Genomic DNA, 20,628 nt, shown 5'->3' with positions numbered 1-20,628 from the left:
CGATAACAGCCTCCACTCTTCTAGGAAGGCTTTCCACTAGATGTTGGAACATTGCTGCGGGGACGTGCTTCCATTCAGCCACAAAAGCATTAGTGAGGTCAGGCACTGATGTTGGACGATTAGCCCTGGCTCGCAGTTGGCGTTCCAATTCATCCCAAAGGTGTTCAATGGGGTTGAGGACAGGGCTCTGTGCAGGCCAGTCAAGTTCTTCCACACCGATCTCGACAAACCATTTCTGTATGGACCTCACTTTGTGCACGGGGGCATTGTCATGCTGAAACAGGAAAGGCCCTTCCCCAAACTGTTGCCACAAAGGTGGAAGCACAGAATCGTCTAGAATGTCATTGTATGTTGTAGCGTTAAGACTTCACTGGAACTAAGGGGCCTAGCCCGAACCATGAAAAACAGCCCCAGACCATTATTCCTCCTCCACCAAACTTTACTGTTGGCAGTATGCATTCAGGCAGGTAGCGTTCTCCTGGCTTCCGCCAAACCCAGTTTCGTTCATCGGACTGTCAGATGGTGAAGCTTTATACCACTCTAGCCAACGCTTGGCATTGCACATGGTGATCTTAGGCTTGTGTGCGGCTGCTTGGCCTTGGAAATCGATTTCATGAAGCTCCCGACGAACAGTTCTTGGGCTGACGTTGTTTCCAGAGGCAGTTTGGAACTCGGTAGTGAGTGTTGCAACCGAGGACAGACGATTTTTACTTCAGCACTTGGAGGTTCCGTTCTGTGAGCTTGTATGGCCTACCACTTCATTGTTGCTCCTAGATGTTTCTTCAGTAAGGCCATTCTACTGCCAATGTTTGTTTATGGAGATTGCATGGCTGTGTACTCGATTTTATATACGTCAGCAATGGGTGTGGCTGAAATAGCCGAATCCACTAATTTGAAGGAGTGTCCACATACTTTTGTATATATAGTGTATATCGATAGGAGTGGGGGAAAAGGTGGTTGTGCATTGATAAGTACCCCACAGCACACCAAAATAAAGACTGCACTTCTAAAAGCCTATTTCACACCATAGTCTGCTGAATTTGCGAGACAACTTTGATTTTATTTTAATTTCGGCACAAATGAAAATGTGGCACTGACTCCCTCATGGATTGATGTTTCAGCATTGTCTCAACCCTTACGAAAAAAGATTGCAGTCAGAGTGCAGTATGAGTGCAGTATAGGCAGGCAGACGAGCAATAACCACCGTCATAGTACGGATGAAGCTTGAGCTGGAATATGAAGCTAGCTGAAGCTGTTTAGCTTTAGAAAACCCTGAGTAGATCTAGCTTGCTTCGTAGGATATCACTCTTCTGTCAGCCAGACCACACTGAACCTGCCTAGATGACAAACATTGGTCTGCATGTTAATAAACACACCGCTAGATGGCAGTAACACAGAGGCTCATTTACATCAGGGGTGCATTCAGTTCGCTTCAACGTTTGCTCGACGGTTTGTACTGAACGACACGTTTCCCCAAAACGGCGCGCACGGTTCTTCAACAGGTACCTTTGCTTCCGTTTGGTGGGTGTGGCGAGGTGTGACCATTTGAAATAACAAAACTCGCCATATTGTAATCGCCCTCTGGGACACCATAATCACAACGTGTTTCAGTTGGTCATTCGGTACAGTACCGTTTCTGTTAATTTCAACGTTGCACAACCCACCTCTCATGTGTGGGTTGGTTATTTGGAAACTGGTATCTGTGTGAGCGTTGAATTACAGGTATGAGGTAGTATTTCTGTGAATTGACATGTTTAAATCTGCAAAACAGTAATTCTATATTTAATAGATTTAGTGTATAAATACAGTAGTGAGGGATGGGCCAGGTTGGCTATTTTAGCCCGGAACAACATGCTCAAACGACAACTGAGAGTAAGGTTTAATTCAATTTATTTATATAGGTGGAAATGTTGAAAGTACCAATCTACAGCTGTAAAAATACATATGGATACAAAATCTCTGCCCAATAAAAATACATATGGATACATCTCCGCCCTTCTAAGGATAATTGATTTTCAAACGGTTTCCTGTCATGGATTTTGGTAATCCAAAAGACAGCAGCACATTCTAATTTCTATCAATTCTATGGTCCTATCCCTCCTAACCCAGATAGTCCAATGAAAAGAGTGCCTTAGTCTTCCAGTAAAGTAGCAACCAGACCAAACCATGTAGCTACAATTGTGTTTGTTTGTACAATTTTGTTTGTTTGCCAATTACAATTCTGTTTGTATGAAATAATTGCTATGGATTGTGGATGTCGCTTGAAAGGTGGGCATTTTTAACAATTTAGGGCGTGGCACGAGCCAACGACACAGACTTTGGCCAATAATCGTGGAAAACAAGATTTTATGTGCAGGCCAATAGCCAATCAACTGCAAGCAATAGGCTGCGATTCCCTGTGCATGGATTCTGTGCTGCAACTGCAAGAAAGCGAGCATAGGAAGTGCGTTTCTAGTAGGGTTGAAGCAAAACTCTGCGGTTGAAGTAGCGAATATTGGCGTGGATGTGGATCAATACTACCAGGGGATAAATTACACAACCATACCATCATAGTTGTGAGCTCGGGGTCGTACGATAGGCTACGCTGCAAGCATCCCCGGCGCCATCTGGGAGGGAGAGGTTGTGTTGTGGCTTGCTGGTATTGCCGGGTACGACACGGCGTGGGTTAGCTAAGGTGGGCCTTGGTATCTGATTGACCAGCCAGCTAGCGACTTCAAATAATATAAAATCAAGTGTCAATCAACACTTACAACTTGCTCATTTTTTGCTGTGAATAGCAATTTCACAGCCTTCTGGGCGCATCCTAATTCGAAATTGATTGGACTATCACGCGAACTACAGTAGTCAAATGGGTGAGTAGCAACATTGTATCTGAATAATACGTCATCCAGTTGTCAATTATTGTAAAGATAAAACAGACAGACGTCGACATAGTAGCCCACAATGCCAGGGTAGGTGGTGCGTATCGTACATTTCCAAGCTAACTAACTAAATATTTCCCTTGTTTGCAGCTAACTAGAAGACCGCACTCTGTGTCTCGAGTTCTTGATTCGTACGAGTAGGTGGGGTGAATATAGAGGAAACGGGAAGCTGTCTGTTCGCTTGCCCATGATATGACATTATGTAACACGAGCATTACTAGACAGAACCTGCATTTCTGACAGCCATACTGCTTTCATTTTTTGTTTCAGCTCGAGCCTCGTATGGAATATATTGCATTGAATCCTCAACTATGGATTATTTAGCTAACCACAAATTATAGATACTACCACATTACCACATGCATACATGTTGACATCAGTACTACTTGTTTACTATCATCATCAGTGTACTGCACTGTAGTCAGCGCAGACATGTATTAAATCCATATCACACTGTGTTATGCAATAGACCTACACACACATACATATACATACACACACACTGACGAATCGAGCTGTTCATGTTGCCTTTTATAGTAATTGTGTGCCTGACATTTAGCAAGACAAATGCATTGACTGAGGATGCTCTCTTTTGGGAGTAATGTAGCTACTCCCATTTTTAACTAGAATACATTATATCCAGTGACTTGTATTGGATTGTTTAGTAGGATATACTCTTGTCTCATCAGGGTTTTTGAGTATTCCAGAATTCTAGGGTATATTTTGTATATCCATTGCCATACAATGTGCAAGCACACGGTACTAGCCTCCAGAATCTTCCATTATGCGATTCTGCAGAAAGGAGGTCAGATGAACCCATCCGTCCACAGACACATATCTTTATAGGACAGGGGTGGGCATCTTACCCTATGAGGGGCAGTGTGGGTGCAGGCTTTTGCTCCAGCGAAGCAGGAACACACTTAATTCATTGCATTTATCAATGCTTTGATTGAAGACTGGTGAGTAGAATCATCAATAGGCACAGAAATCTAGACCTATTAGTTATGGAGGATTGACTGGCCCTGTCTTTATGCAAACATTGCTTGTTGTGTGTTATGAAAACGCCTCACTCAGGCCTCATTAGCCAGAGGGAGGGACCCTGACAGATACCATAATCTGAATGGCAAGAAAAATCCATCATATAATGGAGGCCAGCCTGAAAAAACACAGATCATTTGACTGGATTTAAAATTGTCACACGGTTTAATCCAAATCCTCACTGCACACATTTAATAGACCATCTGCAGGAGGGGGAATGTCAGGGTCTTTGCTCTTTCACTCTCTCTCTCTCGCTCTTCTCCGTGTGTGGGTGGCTGTCACCTCAGCTGCTCTTGGCCTCGGGCAGCCCATTAGCTGAGCACTGTAACAGCTCTGGATGTCAAAATCTCTAAATAATTATTAGTTGGCCCAGCATACCAGGCATACTGTTTAGACACAGAGAATGTCCATTATGATAAGAACCCGTCACATAGTACTGCCTGTGACTGAGGCGGTTCCCATAATGACTTGAACTCATATCCATACAATATTATTGTATTGGCATGCTCCTGTTTACCCAATGTTTGTTGATGCAGTCGTAATGGTCTGATACCCACTGGCACATGTCAGCTATGCCCATGGTTGTAAAACTCCTCAGGGATGAGTTCTACAGCTGCTCATGTCCTGATTATACTGGGGCTCACTGCTGTATGGCCAGTCTGTCACAGTGTTGTCTAGAGCCACCGTTTGAGAAGGAGGATGAGGGAGGGAGGTGGAAGTGAGGATGCGGGACATGGCTGTGTGCATCCTTATGTAGGAGGAGCCTGAAGGCTTTGGTTGGTCGGTCTGTCGACCTTTCAGGCTCTTGGTGTGTAATAACTAGGGGTGTAACGATCCATCTACTACATCGATGTATCGATTTATATTCCTATGATCCAACTACATCGATCTGTGCTCGGCGAGTTGGCCTTTTGGACAACATATATCGATCTAACATCGTTTTAAAATGTAATACATCGATTGTATCGATACTAGGAAATAACCCATTGGATTTAAGCACGTCAGACTTTATATGGATGTTTTTTCTTAGCACTTTTAATGATAAAGGCTTTAAACATTACTCGATTCAGTCTACCTATCCGTGACGTCATCGCGCCAACAGCAGCGCAAAGGCGCAAAGACAACAAAACATAGCATGGCGGACGAAAGAGGAGAAGCCGACGAGCGAGAAATTATCAAGCCACCATTGCGGTCCTTACAAGAAACAGGAATCTAGGAAACTTCACCTTCACTGTCCAGTATCCAGGTATTTATTTCAGTCACACTGGTTGAATTTTTGGCTAAAAGGTTACTGAATCGATTTCAAGTCACTGAATCGTTTCGGATCGTATCGTTCTAAATGAACCAATATCGTCCTTGAATCGTATCGACAACCACGAATCGTGATACAAATCGAATCGTTGTTAAAACGAATCGTTACACCCCTAGTAATAACGTTACTAGCAAAACACCGTGTTTTTCGGCTACTTGCTTTGAGACACATTTCTATTCAAATCAAAGTTTATTAGTACACAGATTTCCAGATGTTATTGCAGGTGCAGCAAAATGCTTGTGTTTCTAGCTCCAACAATGTAGTAATAATACTTAGCAATACAAAACAATACACACATACTTCTTAATTTCTACTTTTTGGATTATCAGAATGAGCAATGTCAGTGTCCGGAATATATATAATGGTGTATATAGACAGTATGGACAGTATATTAATATTAAAGGTGTACAGCAGTAGTTACATAGGATTAACCATGATTAGAATACAGTATATACAGTGCATTCGAAAAGTATTCATACCTCTTTCCTATTTCCACATTTTGTTATATTACAGCCTTATTCTAAAATGTATTTTTTTTTAAATCATAATAATCATAATAATGACAAAGCGAAAACAGGTTTTTAGAAATGTTTGCAAATTTATAAAAAAATACAAAACAGAAATGCCCTATTTACATAAGTATTCAGACCCTTTGCTATAAGAGTTGAAGTTGAGCTCAGGTGCATCCTGTTTCCATTGATCAGGTGCATCCTGTTTCCATTGATCATCCTTGAGATGTTTCTACAACTTGATTAGAGTCCACCTGTGGTAAATTAATTTGATTGGACATAATTTGAAAAGGCACACACCTGTCTATATAAGGTACCACAGTTGACAGTGCATGTCAGAGCAAAAACCAAGCCATAAAGTCGAAGGAATTGTCCGTAGAGCTCCGAGACAGGATTGTGTCGAGGCACAGATTTGGGGAAGGGTACCAAAAAATGTCTGCAGCATTGAAGGTCCCCAAAAACACAGTGGCCTCCATCATTCTTAAATGGAAGAAGTTTAGAACCACCAAGACTCTTCCTAGAGCTGGCCACCCGGCCAAAATGAGCAATCAGGGGAGAAGGGTCTTGGACAGGGAGGTGATCAAGAACCCGATAGTCACTCTGACAGAGCTCCAGAGTTCCTCTGTGGAGATGGGAGAACCTTCCAGAAGGACAATCATCTCTGCAGCACTCCACCAATCAGGCCTTTATGGTAGAGTGGCCAGACGGAAGCCACTCCTCAGTAAAAGGCACATGACAGCCCACTTGGAGTTTGCCAAAAGGCACCTAAAGGACTCAGACCATGAGAAACAAGATTCTCTGGTCTGATGAAACCAAGATTGAACTCTTTGGCCTGAATGCCAAGTGTCACGTCTGGAGGAACCTGGCACCATCCCTATGGTAAAGCATGGTGGTGGCAACATCATGCTGTGGGGTTGTTTTTAAGCGGCAGGGACTGGGAGACTAGTCAGGATCGAGGGAAAGATGAACGGACTTGAACCCAATCGAACATCTCTGGAGAGACCTGAAAATAGCTGTGCAGCGACGCTCCCCATCCAACCTGACAGAGCTTGAGAGGATCTGCAGAGAAGAATGGGAGAAACTCCCCAAATACAGGTGTGCCAAGCTTGTAGCATCATACCCAAGAAGACTAGGCTGTAATCGCTGCCAAAGGTGCTTCAACAAAGTACTGAGTAAAGGGTCTGAATAATTACGTAAATGTGATGTTTCCGGTTTTTATTTTTATACATTTGCAAAGATTTATATAAACCTCTTTTAGCTTTGTCATTATGGGGTATTGTGTGTAGATTGATTAGGGAAAAAAACCAATTTAATCAGTTCTAGAATAAGGCTGTAACGTAACAAAAAGGTGGAAAAAGTCAAGGGGTCTCAATACTTTCCGAATTCACTGTACATAAAAAGTGGGTAAAACAGTATGTAAACATTATTAAAGTGACCAGTGTTCAATGGCTCTATGTACAGAGGGCAAAGCAGTCTCCAAGGTGCAGGGTAGAGTACCGGGTGATAGCCGGCTAGTAACAGTGACTAAGGTTCAGGGCAGGATACAAGGCAGAGGACGGCTAGTGGTGACTGTATAACAGTCGGATTCAGACATTGACAGAATGATGGATGTTGGATTTAGTGTAGCCTATATGTCCTCTCAAATGCCTTTTAAACTGTGTGATATTACTTGGGCCATACATTATAGAGCAACCCACAAGGTTGCAACTGTAGTCAAATCTGACATCCAGCCCTTGATAAAAACATTGAATAGTATACGCTACCTAAGACCTAGGAGTAAACTGAGGTCAGGACCACTGCTCATTCATCTTTTTTTTAACTTTCCCCCTCTCCCAGCAGATAACCTGAGTGATGCTTTGAAGAAGCTGAAGCTAGCCTCAGTGGACAGCGCCACAGACAGTGTGGAGAGCTGCCTGGACTGCCTGCTCAAAGCACTGGCCCACAACAGTAAGTTTGACCCACACTCCTCAGACTAAGTGACATTACTGGAGGGTACCCTTTAGGACCTTACAGGATGGACGCAAGTTTATGGTGCTTTCAAGACCACTGGGAAGCAGGGGCGGTGTGTTCATTAGGGCGATATGGGCGACGCACTGCCAAACGGGAAAAGGAAGGGATTTTTTTTCTAATCAATTATATCACGGCAACAGTAGTTATCAGTGTTCTAATCTAGACGTCTGATCTGCCACTAAATGTCCAATCAGGCTAAAGTCGTGCTTCAAATGGCCCCGCCCCTTTTGGGGCGATTTCAGTCAGGTTGAAAATCGCCCCAGAAGTCTCTCATAGACTCTCATGTAAAATCTATTTTTTTCAAATATCAGAGCTTTCAATACAATCTCTATGGGTTCCGGGAGGGCTTGCACTTACGCGCTTTCGTCATACGTAACATAACCATGAACGTAACTAAGAAAAGAGCGGGTAGCAGCGTCAATCAATTCACGTACTACTGTCAAGATGGCTAGCGTTCAGTGCAACTCGATTGTCTCTTTGAAAGAAGTTCCTTTTTGTCGGCGAACAAATCAAGATAAATTGGCAACGAAACAATTAGGACCTCCCAGACCAAATTTAATAATTCAACAGGTTTCTACTAAAGGGGGAAAGTCCTACACCCGAGGATTTTCCAAAAATTGGTACGAACGAAAAACCTGGCTAGCAGGCTGCGATGTAGCTAATGCAGTCTTCTGCTACCCCTGCTTACTCTTTCACCCTGAAGGCGGCACGGCAGACAGCACCGCTTGGACAGCGACTGGTGTAACGGACATGCACCATCTTTCAGAAAAGATTAAGAAACATGAGCTGTCAAAGACCCACATGGATAGCTGTTTGAGATTGTCTGCTTTGGGGAGAGTGAACATTGCCACTCAACTGGATGAGGGATACAGGCTAGCTGTCCGCCGCCACAACGATGAGGTTAGCAAGAACCGCCACATCCTCAGCCGGCTAATCCAGTGTGTGAAGTTTTGCGGAGTGTTTGAGTTAGCTTTGCGAGGCAAAGATGAAACTGAGGGCTCCACCAACCCTGGTATTTTTCTTGGACTTGTCAACTTTGTGGCACAATTAGATGAGGTGTTTTATGGAAATGCATATTGTTTATGCAGTGTTGAGGAATGTGAAAGAATACCCTTGATTATTTTTACTGTGATAACTTATTTTGCTTTTGTAAGCCAACACTTTTGAGATCAGTCAATAAATGCTTCTGGTATTGACTTATATGCTGCCCCTGTCTTCATGTTGTTGCTAGACATATCTTTTTTAAAATGTGTGTAGGTCACCTAAATCATCAGAAAAATTGCCCCCCCTGAGAATTTTTTCAGGAGCCGCCACTGCTGGGAAGTCTGATTTAAAACAAGGTCAAATCATTACGGTTGGAAAGTCGGAGCTCTAGAAAGATGCCTGAGTTTTCCCAATTGGAATTCCGACCCGGGATGACCGCTTAAAGCTTTTTTTTTCCCAGTCGGAGCACGTTTTTTCCACAGAGTTCCCAGTTGTCTTGAACGCACTAAAGTAAAAAGTCTGGGTTTTCCGAGTTCCCAGTTGTTTTGAACGCGGCGTTAATCTATCATTGACACATCAGCCCTCTAATGGGTTATATTTAGTGGATGCTTTTGGTTACTGTACCAGTTCTGCTAGGTAAGGGGATTATGTGACACTCAAGAAAATGATGGAGAACATATAGTAGCTAACTTTCTAGTCACCAGGCTCACATTTGTTTTCGTGCAAGGCCCATCTCAGCCAGCCTTATTCACAAACCTGTCCGTCCGCCTTAGTTTGGGTAACATAACCATCTGCCCGTTTTGGCTCGGCCTAGCCAGTGTCTTGTTGTTTGAGCATTTTATTGGCCTTATTTCTGTGTTTTTTAAGTTCATTTAGTTGCTGGCTATCTGCATCCTCTGCTGTCTTTTAGCTTTGTGTGTACTGTTGTAGCTTTAATGTTCTACTGCACTTGGCAGCGCAACCCACCCTCTTCCTGTCTCTCTCAGCATTGGCAAGTGATGGTTCTGAAGGTACAGTAGTCTGTTTGGGTGAGGTGCTGACCAAGAAAATAAAAATGCTCGCACACTTTTTCTGAAACCACCTTTAGCCTAATAATACAAATCAGTGATTGTGATGATCATTTATTTGGTTAACAATAATAATTTCATGGCTGCGCTAGTTTCGACCCGCGAATCATTTTATTGATATGGGTCCCTGTCTGGAGCCTGGCTTGGGATGATCATAAATAACCCCACAAGTTGAACGACCTGGATGGAATGGAAAAGGATTATCCGCTTCGCCTTGCCCAACTCACCCCATGGCTCTTTCTCAATTAATCCTTCCTCTCTACTTGCCTCCTTTTCAAAAAGCTTTGGAGCGGGTCAAAGGGCAGGGGCCTTCTCCTTCAATAGAGAAAGGGAAAGGGTATACCTAGTCAGTTGCACAACTGAATGCATCCAACCAAAATGTGTCTTCCGCATTTAACCCAACGCCTCTGAATCAGAGAGGTGCGGGGGGCTGCCTTAATCAGCGACCATGTCATTTGCGCCCGGAGAGCAGTTGTTGTGGGGGTTAACTGCCTTGCTCAAGGGCAGAACGGCAGGTTTTTCCACCTTGTCAGCCCAACGCTCTTAACCGCTAGGCTACATGCTGACAGAGGGGGGAAAGGGGATAGAATGCAAGGATTCATAGAAAGACAAATTGAGATAAAGCCCTTTTTTTCAACTGTTCACCTCTTCTCTTCCCCCTTCTCTTTTCCCCTCCTAGATGCTGATGCCAGTGAGAAGATCCAGGAGATGGGCGTTCTCCCCCTGCTTCCCACCCTGCTGGCCCCACAGTCCTCCTGCACCCCCAAAGTAGCCAACATCATAGCCGATGTGGCCAAAAATGGTGAGGCTCCCTTCGCTTGGTTTCTCCACATCTCATCTCATCCTCCCCAGGAAACATCATTCTCCTCACTTTTGGTTCCGCCATCTTGTCAGTATACAATTTTTACACTTTGTTTGTTCTCAGTTTTACAGTGGGGGAAAAAAGTATTTAGTCAGCCACCAATTGTGCAAGTTCTCCCACTTAAAAAGATGAGAGGCCTGTAATTTTCATCATAGGTACACGTCAACTATGACAGACAAAATGAGAAAGAAAATTCCAGAAAATCACATTGTAGGATTTTTAATGAATTTATTTGCAGATTATGGTGGAAAATAAGTATTTGGTCAATAACAAAAGTTTCTCAATACTTTGCTATATACCCTTTGTTGGCAATGACACAGGTCAAACGTTTTCTGTAAGTCTTCACAAGGTTTTCACACACTGTTGCTGGTATTTTGGCCCATTCCTCCATGCAGATCTCCTCTAGAGCAGTGATGTTTTGGGGCTGTCGCTGGGCAACACGGACTTTCAACTCCCTCCAAAGATGTTCTATTGGGTTGAAATCTGGAGACTGGCTAGGCCACTCCAGGACCTTGAAATGCTTCTTACGAAGCCACTCCTTCGTTGCCCGGGCGGTATGTTTGGGATCATTGTCATGCTGAAAAACCCAGCCACGTTTCATCTTCAATGCCCTTGCTGATGGAAGGAGGTTTTCACTCAAAATCTCACGATACATGGCCCCATTCATTCTTTCCTTTACACGGATCAGTCGTCCTGGTCCCTTTGCAGAAAAACAGTCCCAAAGCATGATGTTTCCACCTCCATGCTTCACAGTAGGTATGGTGTTCTTTGGATGCAACTCAGCATTCTTTGTCCTCCAAACACGACGAGTTGAGTTTTTACCAAAAAGTTCTATTTTGGTTTCATCTGACCATATGACATTCTCCCAATCCTCTTCTGGATCATCCAAATGCACTCTAGCAAACTTCAGACAGGCCTGGACATGTACTGGCTTAAGCAGGGGGACACGTCTGGCACTGCAGGATTTGAGTCCCTGGCGGCGTAGTGTGTTACTGATGGTAGGCTTTGTTACTTTGGTCCCAGCTCTCTGCAGGTCATTCACTAGGTCCCCCCGTGTGGTTCTGGGATTTTTGCTCACCGTTCTTGTGATCATTTTGACCCCACGGGGTGAGATCTTGCGAGGGAGATTATCAGTGGTCTTGTATGTCTTCCATTTCCTAATAATTGCTCCCACAGTTGATTTCTTCAAACCAAGCTGCTTACCTATTGCAGATTCAGTCTTCCCAGCCTGGTGCAGGTCTACAATTTTGTTTCTGGTGTTCTTTGACAGCTCTTTGGTCTTGGCCATAGTGGAGTTTGGAGTGTGACTGTTTGAGGTTGTGGACAGGTGTCTTTTATACTGATAACAACTTCAAACAGGTGCCATTAATACAGGTAACGAGTGGAGGACAGAGGAGCCTCTTAAAGAAGAAGTTACAGGTCTGTGAGAGCCAGAAATCTTGCTTGTTTGTAGGTGACCAAATACTTATTTTCCACCATAATTTGCAAATAAATTCATTAAAAATCCTACAATGTGATTTTCAGGATTTTTTTCCCTCTATTTGAAAATTACAGGCCTCTCTCATCTTTTTAAGTGGGAGAACTTGCACAATTGGTGGCTGACTAAATACTTTTTTCCCCCACTGTATGTGTATGTCTGTCATACAGTGACGATTTAGCCTACATATTTATGTATTTCTCATTTAGTTAGCATTATCTTAATGTTCTATATTAACCTTTTTAGACCCCAATAGAAAAACTAGAATGCTGCTGTAGCTTACTGAGAATTTTCAAGATAAAGCACATTTTTCTCACACATTTCAAACACACAGACATAACTCAAACACAAAGAACAAATGACAATTACAAGTTAACTTAGTTTTATAGAGCACAACCTCTTCTTCAATGACACCACATTCATGTCAATCGGAATAACACTCATTTTGTCTTCCATTGTGTAAAGACACTCACTATCAAAAAACTATTAACGCTAAACACTAGAGTATTTCCATTGTAGTACATTTGACTAAATTTCTCACAAAAAATGTACCAAGTATAATATATTATACTTATGAATATTATTTACATATAAATAAAAATATAATCCAAAATGTGACCTTAGGACAATATTCAGAAAGTATTTCAAAACCTACACAAAGAAGGCTATTTGATTGATGATTTTTAATGCAAACAACTATTCAGAGACTATTTATATATGTAGGTAACTTCTCTCAATAAGATTTAGTACAAACCAGGCCTGACACAAAATGTAGAAATTGACAACAATTCAGTGACTGCAACAAGTATTAGATAGAGAATAAAAAAACACAACTGTTCAGAGACAGGAAAAGATTTGTAGGACAAATTCATATTTCATACTGTCACTTTAGTGTTTGCATTTAGCCTACAACATGTCATGGAACTTCTGGAAGCACGACCCCATCATGCAAAGTGGCACAGAACACGTAGAGCACCCAAAGAGGTTCCTACACATCTCCCACTCTGCCCTGCGTCTACTCCGGATGCACACCACACACCCTCTCTTGTGCCCTTCAAACTTCACCTGCTTTCAAATTATGAGTTACAACTCGGTCCACACGCCCTGGTGCCACACTCTTGGCTCCCCTCTTCCTGCCACTGTAGCCATATCACAAAGTGAATGCACAAGCTGCATTTTGAATGCCTTTGCAGGGTCCCCCACACAATGTACAGTGGGGAAGAAAAGTATTTAGTCAGCCACCAATTGTGCAAGTTCTCCCACTTAAAAAGATGAGAGGCCTGTAATTTTCATCATAGGTACACGTCAACTATGACAGACAAAATGAGAGAAACAATTCCAGAAAATCACATTGTAGGATTTTTAATGAATTTATTTGCAAATTATGGTGGAAAATAAGTATTTGGTCACCTACAAACAAGCAAGATTTCTGGCTCTCACAGACCTGTAACTTCTTCTTTAAGAGGCTCCTCTGTCCTCCACTCGTTACCTGTATTAATGGCACCTGTTTGAACTTGTTATCAGTATAAAAGACACCTGTCCACAACCTCAAACAGTCACACTCCAAACTCCACTATGGCCAAGACCAAAGAGCTGTCAAAGGACACCAGAAACAAAATTGTAGACCTGCACCAGGTTGGGAAGACTGAATCTGCAATAGGTAAGCAGCTTGGTTTGAAGAAATCAACTGTGGGAGCAATTATTAGGAAATGGAAGACATACAAGCCCACTGATAATCTCCCTCGATCTGGGGCTCCTCGCAAGATCTCACCCTGTGGGGTCAAAATAATCACAAGAACGGTGAGCAAAAATCCCAGAACCACACGGGGGGACCTAGTGAATGACCTGCAGAGAGCTGGGACCAAAGTAACAAAGCCTACCATCAGTAACACACTACACCGCCAGGGACTCAAATCCTGCAGCGCCAGACGTGTCCCCCTGCTTAAGCCAAAAGAAAAAGTATTTATTTCACGTCTTTTTTTTCCAATCATTTTATTTCAATTAAAGGTTCGATTTTTGTGAATATTTTGAATGAAAGACCAAGAGGATAAACAGCAAAGACATTTTTTTCACAGCCCGTTTTGCTCATATTTACCAAGGGTGCCAATATTAGTGGAGGGCACTGTGCAGTACTTCCACCATTTTCTGCCTGTGTGTCCAAGATTGTAATAGCTCCTCAGTTGGTCAAGATGGTCAACCCCTCCCCTTTTCTTGTTGTAATCCATTACAAGCTCTGGAACAGATATAAGTGCCTACCACTTTTAAAAACAACTCCAAAATCCCTGCCACTGTCACTTTAGGCCCTAGGCTGTGTGGTACAAGGGTGAATGGTGGGACTTGGGGCAGACACACACCATGGAAACGTAGGCTCCCCCCTCGGGTGTGCTCTCTCTCTTCCCCTTCCTCTGCTTCATCCTCTCCCTCCTCTTCACTCTCCTCTTCCTCTCTCCCTCCATTCTCGCTCCACATCTCTATCCCTCCAATCATCTCTAACTTCTCTTCCTTCCTGTCTTTTGCTGCTGAGCCCTGACTCTCCACATCACTTCATTCTCTTTCACTGACCTAAAGGAACAGAGTAACAGAATGAGAGGAGAGGAGCAACAAATAGGATACAATTGTAGTCAGGAACATAATCTCTCTCACACTCTTGCTCTTTTTTCCTCTTTCTTTTTCTCAACATACACATACTCTCTTCCTAATAAGGGGTTTCCATAATAAGTTGTGTGATAGTTACACGCCTCCCGTTCCACCCACACACACACACACACACGCAAACTCACTCTCTCCTCCAATCAACTCTTGCTGTCTTGCCTGACAGACTAACTACGGAGTTCGCTGATTAGTTACGAAGCTGGGACAGTTTATTATAAATGAATTGCATCGGTAGAAACAGGACAAAACAAGCAACTTGTTAGCTGGCTATGTAAACAAATATCCAACTCATCATATGAGCTCCACTGCACAGACATCTACTACCCTAACACGACAGCTAAGCTGTCAAATAATAGGAATACGAGGCAATGTATAGCCTATGAATATCTGCCCCTAGCGAACATGACAAACCATAACCTAAGCCCAACAGATAAACACAAATGACTCTAGCCTTCATTTCGGTGACTAGTTAGCTGGTTGTCTGTATGGCTAGCTAGTGAAAATGACAGCTGAGGTTGAAGCTTTGTGAGCGCAGCCCAAATTTACCGCTACACACAACTTTTCTTGCCTGACAAACTAACTAGTTAGCTAGCTATTGCAAGCAGCTTGGGCCGTTTCCATATGAAGTATATCGGTAGAAACAAGACAAAACAACCAACTAGTTAGCTGACTATATACAGCTAAACACTGCAACTATTTCCGTGAGACAGAGAGCAATCATTCAAGCTCCACCGCTGATGTGCTCGCCTGTACCAACCAAGTTATCATGACATGACAGGATTTGCTAATCTGTGAGCTATTCCCCAAATTTCACAGCATCAAACATCGACAACACTGTTTACTTATTTCACTCACCTCGACATCATCGCTTTTTGAAGTGCAAGGATCTGTGCGAATCCGTATCATCAACCAAAATAGGTAAAGCCTCTATCACAGTGAAAAGTTGTCTGCTTTGGCACTGTCATTTTGAGTAATGAAGTAAAACAAAAACCGTTAAAGTCAAATAACGCATACCCTGTTTCTGGTTGATGACAACAGCCACGCGAATACGACAGCAGGTTGTTAGCAAGTACATTTTGTGATATTGACACAGATATTATTGTTAGAAAAACTAGGCCGTTCGCGACCGCTATAGTAATTTAAAGAAAGGCTGTCGACGGCCGCTTTGGGTTCTAAATTAATTGAATGTGATGGTGATTTATCTATTTGTGGGCTGATGGTCAAGATTATGGATGAAAATGTTGCGTGTTTTCAATCTTAGATAATCACGTATGGGTGATAGTCTATATATTTTTGCTGTGTTGCCTAGATTGTGGACTTGTGCTTGTTTCAGTTGTTTGTCCACCCCACTCCCCATTGGCAATTCTGCCTTTTCCCGTTCGAATGGCAACAGATGGCTTCAGCCACCTAACAGCAGGCACCATAGGAGACCTGTTTGTTGGTGTTGCCATCCATCTTGCTTTCCTAGACAGTGGTAATTTTCACACAACATGGGCAAAGTGAATCATGTATTTACTCCATGCCATACTGTAGCTTGATCAAGGGAACATGCACAGCAGTGAGTGGTTCGTTGTTGAGATTCAGGAACTGTTTGTTAGAGACCATAAAATAAAGGTGAGATTAGGGGTTAGATTTATTCATTCTATCAACATAAGGCATTAATAACGCTACCATAAACTCTTATTACCCATGACATAACAGCTAAATAGTGCGCTGTTAAAGCTTTACGATATCAAGGATGAGATTGGGCATTAAAATAAGTTGATGGCTTCTTGACTTCTCTCCAATTGTAAAGAAGTCACACATTTTCTTGGCCACATGTTGGACTCCAGCAGTATTCCTTTGGCCATGTGACAAATTATAATATGCATGGGCCCTCAACCCAAATGCTGCAGTGTCAGAAGATGCTTTTAGGGTAATTATGAGTGGGTTTCAGGGAGGCAGGCACCGAGTTGAACGGAAGTGACAGAGTTGGGGGAAGAAAAGGTATAAATAATTAATGGGCTTTTAGCAGCAGCTAATGATCGCTGCCTGCTGATGTGCCAGCCTGAGCATTTACACAAACCCGCTGGCATTTTATCTGTCAGTGGCCCCAGAAATGTGTATGCCCAGTTCACTGTCGAAGGCTCACTGTGTCAAACCTACTGGACTAAAATACAATTTTTCTTGCATTCCTGAGTAATATGTATTTGGAAATTGAGTGTTTAAGCACTTTCATTTGAAGCTAGTCAGTATTATATGAAGGTATTCTGTATTTGACAGAACTTGAGGGATACCTTAAATGTATTTCCAACAAAGATCCAGAGTTGGGTTTTATCCAGTTTTATATGCATTCATATAAAAACTAAACTCAACAAAAAAATAAAAATCCAAATAACTTCACAGATCTTCATTGTAAAGGGTTTAAACACTGTTTCCCATGCTTGTTCAATGAACCATAAACAATTAATGAACATGCACCTGTGGAACGGTCGTTAAAACACTAACAGTGGTAGGCAATTAAGGTCACAGTTATGAAAACTTAGGACACTAAAGACGCCTTTCTACTGACTCTGAAAAACACCAAAAGAAAGATGCCCAGGGTCCCTGCTCATCTGTGTGAACGTGCCTTAGGCATAAAATAAAATAAATACATTGGTCATTTAGCAGACGCTCTTATCCAGAGCGACTTACAGGAGCAATTAGAGTTAAGTGACATGCTCAAGGGCACATCGACAGATTTTTCACCTAGTCGGCTCGGGGATTAGAACCAGCGACCTTCCGGTTACTGGCACAACGCTCTTAACCGCTAAGCTACCTGCCGCCCTACCATGCCTCCTTGCAGGCATGCTGCAAGGAGGCATGAGGACTGCAGATGTGGCCAGGGCAATACATGGCAATGTCCGTACTGTGAGACGCCTAAGACAGCAATACAGGGAGACAGGACGGACAGCTGATCGTCCTCGCAGTGGCAGACCACGTGTAACAACACCTGCACAGGATCGGTACATCCGAACATCACACCTGCGGGACAGGTACAGGATGGCAACAGCAGCTGCCCGAGTTACACCAGGAACGCACAATCTCTCCATCAGTGCACAGACTGTCCGCAATAGGCTGAGAGAGGCTGGACTGAGGGCTTGTAGGCCTGTCGTAAGGCAACGTTGCCTATGGGCACAAACCCACCGTCGCTGGACCAGACAGGACTGCCAAAAAGTGCTCTTCACTGATGAGTCGCGGTTTGTCTCACCAGGGGTGATGGTCGGATTCACGTTTATCGTTGAAGGAATGAGCGTTACACCGAGGCCTGTACTCTGGAGCGGGATTGATTTGGAGGTGGAGTGTCCGTCATGGTCTGGGGTGGTGTGTCACAGCATCATTGGACTGAGCTTGTTGTCATTGCAGGCGATCTCAATGCTGTGCGTTACAGGGAAGACATCCTCCTCCCTCATGTGGTACCCTTCCTGCAGGCTCATCCTGACATGACCCTCCAGCATGACAATGCCACCAGCCTGACAGGAATGTCAGTGTTCTGCCATGGCCAGCGAAGAGCCCGGATCTCAATCCCATTGAGCACGTCTGGGACCTATTGGATCGGAGGGTGAGGGCTGGGGCCATTCCCCCCAGAAATATTGGGGAACTTGCAGGTGCCTTGGTGGAAGAGTGGGGTAACATCTCACAGCAAGAACTGGCAAATCTGGTGCAGTCCATGAGGAGGAGATGCACTGCAGTACTTAATGCAGCTGGTGGCCACACCAGATACTGACTGTTACTTTTCATTTTGACCCCCCCTTTGTTCAGGGACACATTATTACATTTATGTTAGTCACATGTCTGTGGAACCTGTTCAGTTTGTCTGTTGTTGAATCTTGTTATGCTCACAAATATTTACACATGTTAAGAATGCTGAAAATAAATGCAGTTGAAAGTGAGAGGACGTTTCTTTTTTGCTGAGTTTATGTAAAACATCTCTGGGGAGATAAATCTAGCTAGCTCAGCCATTGGCATGGCCCTCAGATGCTAGATAGAAAGCATCTGCAATTGAACTGTATTAGGGCTGAATTTTGTAGTGACAGTGGAATCAACCAATCACATTTTACTTGTAATGGGTGGGACCGTTTTTACAAAGACTCGAAGGCCGACAGGTCACTGCGCAATAGCGAGCTGTAGTTTTCCCATGGTCTAGTTAGCTTTTGTTGAAGGCAAAAGTGTGGCGGCTGCAGCAGCAGGTGTTATCGTTTTTGCTAATTTTCAAGAGTATTTATTAAGGATCCTGGGGTCCAAACAAGATTAAGGCAATTACATCACAAAACAAATAAAAATAAATCAGTACATCATACAACACATTACACCACTACATATGTACAATACAAAATGTATAATAAAACAATATTACAACATTACAATGTACGTGTGTGGAGTGCGTGTGCTTATTTTTGTGTGCCTGTTTGTGTCTCTTCACATTCCATAAGTCGTAGTTTTTTAAGTTTGATTTGACTACTTGCTTGAGTTACTTGATGTGCAATAGAGTTCCATGTAGTCATGGCTCTATGTAGTACTGTGCGTTTCCCAGAGTCTGTTCTGGACTTGGGGACTGTGAAGAGACCTCTGGTGCCATGTTTTGTGGGGTATGCATGTGTGTCTGAGCTGGGTGCTAGTCGTTTGAACAGACAGCTCTGTGCTTTCAACATGTCAATACCTCTCACAAAGACAAGTAGTGATGCGGTCAATCTCTCCTCAACTTTGAGCCAGGAGAGCTTGACATTCATGTTATTGATGTTAGCTCTCTGTGTACATTTAAGGGCCAGCCGTGCTGCTCTGTTCTGGGCCAACTGTATTTTGTAATGTCCCTCTTTTTGGCACTTGACCATATGACTGGGCAGTAGTACAGGTGCGACACAACTAGGGCCTGTAGGACTTGTTTTGTTGATAGAGATGTCAAGAAAGCAGAGCAGCGCTTTATTACGGACAGACCTCTCCCCATCTTAGCTACCGTTGCATAAATATGTTTTGACCATGACAGTTTACAATCCAGGGTTACACCAAGCAGTTTAGTCTCCTCAACTTGCTCAATTTCCACATTGTTAATTACAAGATTTAGTTGAGGTTTAGTAAATGATTTGTCCCAAATGCAATGTTTTTAGTTTTGGAAATATTTAGTACTAGCTTATTACTTGCCACCCATTCTAACACCGACTGCGGCTCTTTGTTAAGTGTTGCAGTGATTTGACTTGCTGTGGTAGCTAATGTTGAGTCATCAGCATACATAGACACACAGGCTTTACTTAGTGCCAGTGGCAGGTCATTAGTAAACATTAAAAGAGTAAGGGGCCTAGACAGCTACCCTGGGGTATGCCCACTCTTTTTATTTTATTTAACCAGGAAAAGCCCATTGATACCCAGAGTCTCCTTTTCAAGGGAGACCTGGCCAAGAAGGCAGCAACAATCAATACATTACAGAATTAAAACATACAACAATACAATTCAACAACATGATCCAGCCTAAAAAAGCATTTACACTCCTCTGTAACAGTCTTCCATCAACATTTTAAATTAATTCAGTGGCACTAACATATCTAGATGAAGCATGGGTTGTAGAATTTTCCATGCCTCTGGTGCACAAGATGAGAAGGCAGTCTTGCCTAATACTGTAAATGTCCTGGGGACTTTAAGTAGCAACCACCTAGGAGACAGGGTATGGTAACTGCTGGTGGTGAAGGAGACCAGACTACGGAGGTAAAGAGGGAGTTTACCCAAAAGGGCTCTGTAGATAAACACGTACAAATGGAGCTTTCTGCGCATATAAAGTGAGGTCCA

General features: G+C 43.1%; 1 protein-coding gene across 1 annotated transcript in view; it reads left to right on the top strand.

The window, feature by feature from the left end:
* The first annotated feature begins 2,398 nt into the window (after window positions 1–2,398).
* LOC311113058 (rap1 GTPase-GDP dissociation stimulator 1-like) overlaps window positions 2,399–20,628 on the top strand; it is a 52,988-nt gene continuing 34,758 nt past the window's right edge. Inside the window, exons 1-3 of the mRNA XM_084156191.1 lie at window positions 2,399–2,852; window positions 7,617–7,727; window positions 10,521–10,643. Coding sequence (XP_084012317.1) covers window positions 2,849–2,852; window positions 7,617–7,727; window positions 10,521–10,643 — 238 coding nt within the window. The 5' untranslated portion in view covers window positions 2,399–2,848. The remainder of the gene's footprint in view (window positions 2,853–7,616; window positions 7,728–10,520; window positions 10,644–20,628) is intronic.

Source organism: Coregonus lavaretus, assembly GCF_964263955.1.
Source record: "Coregonus lavaretus genome assembly, chromosome: 39".
NCBI lineage: Eukaryota > Metazoa > Chordata > Actinopteri > Salmoniformes > Salmonidae > Coregonus > Coregonus lavaretus.
Note: the sequence above shows the minus strand (reverse complement) of the source record. Positions and strands in the feature narration are given on the sequence as shown.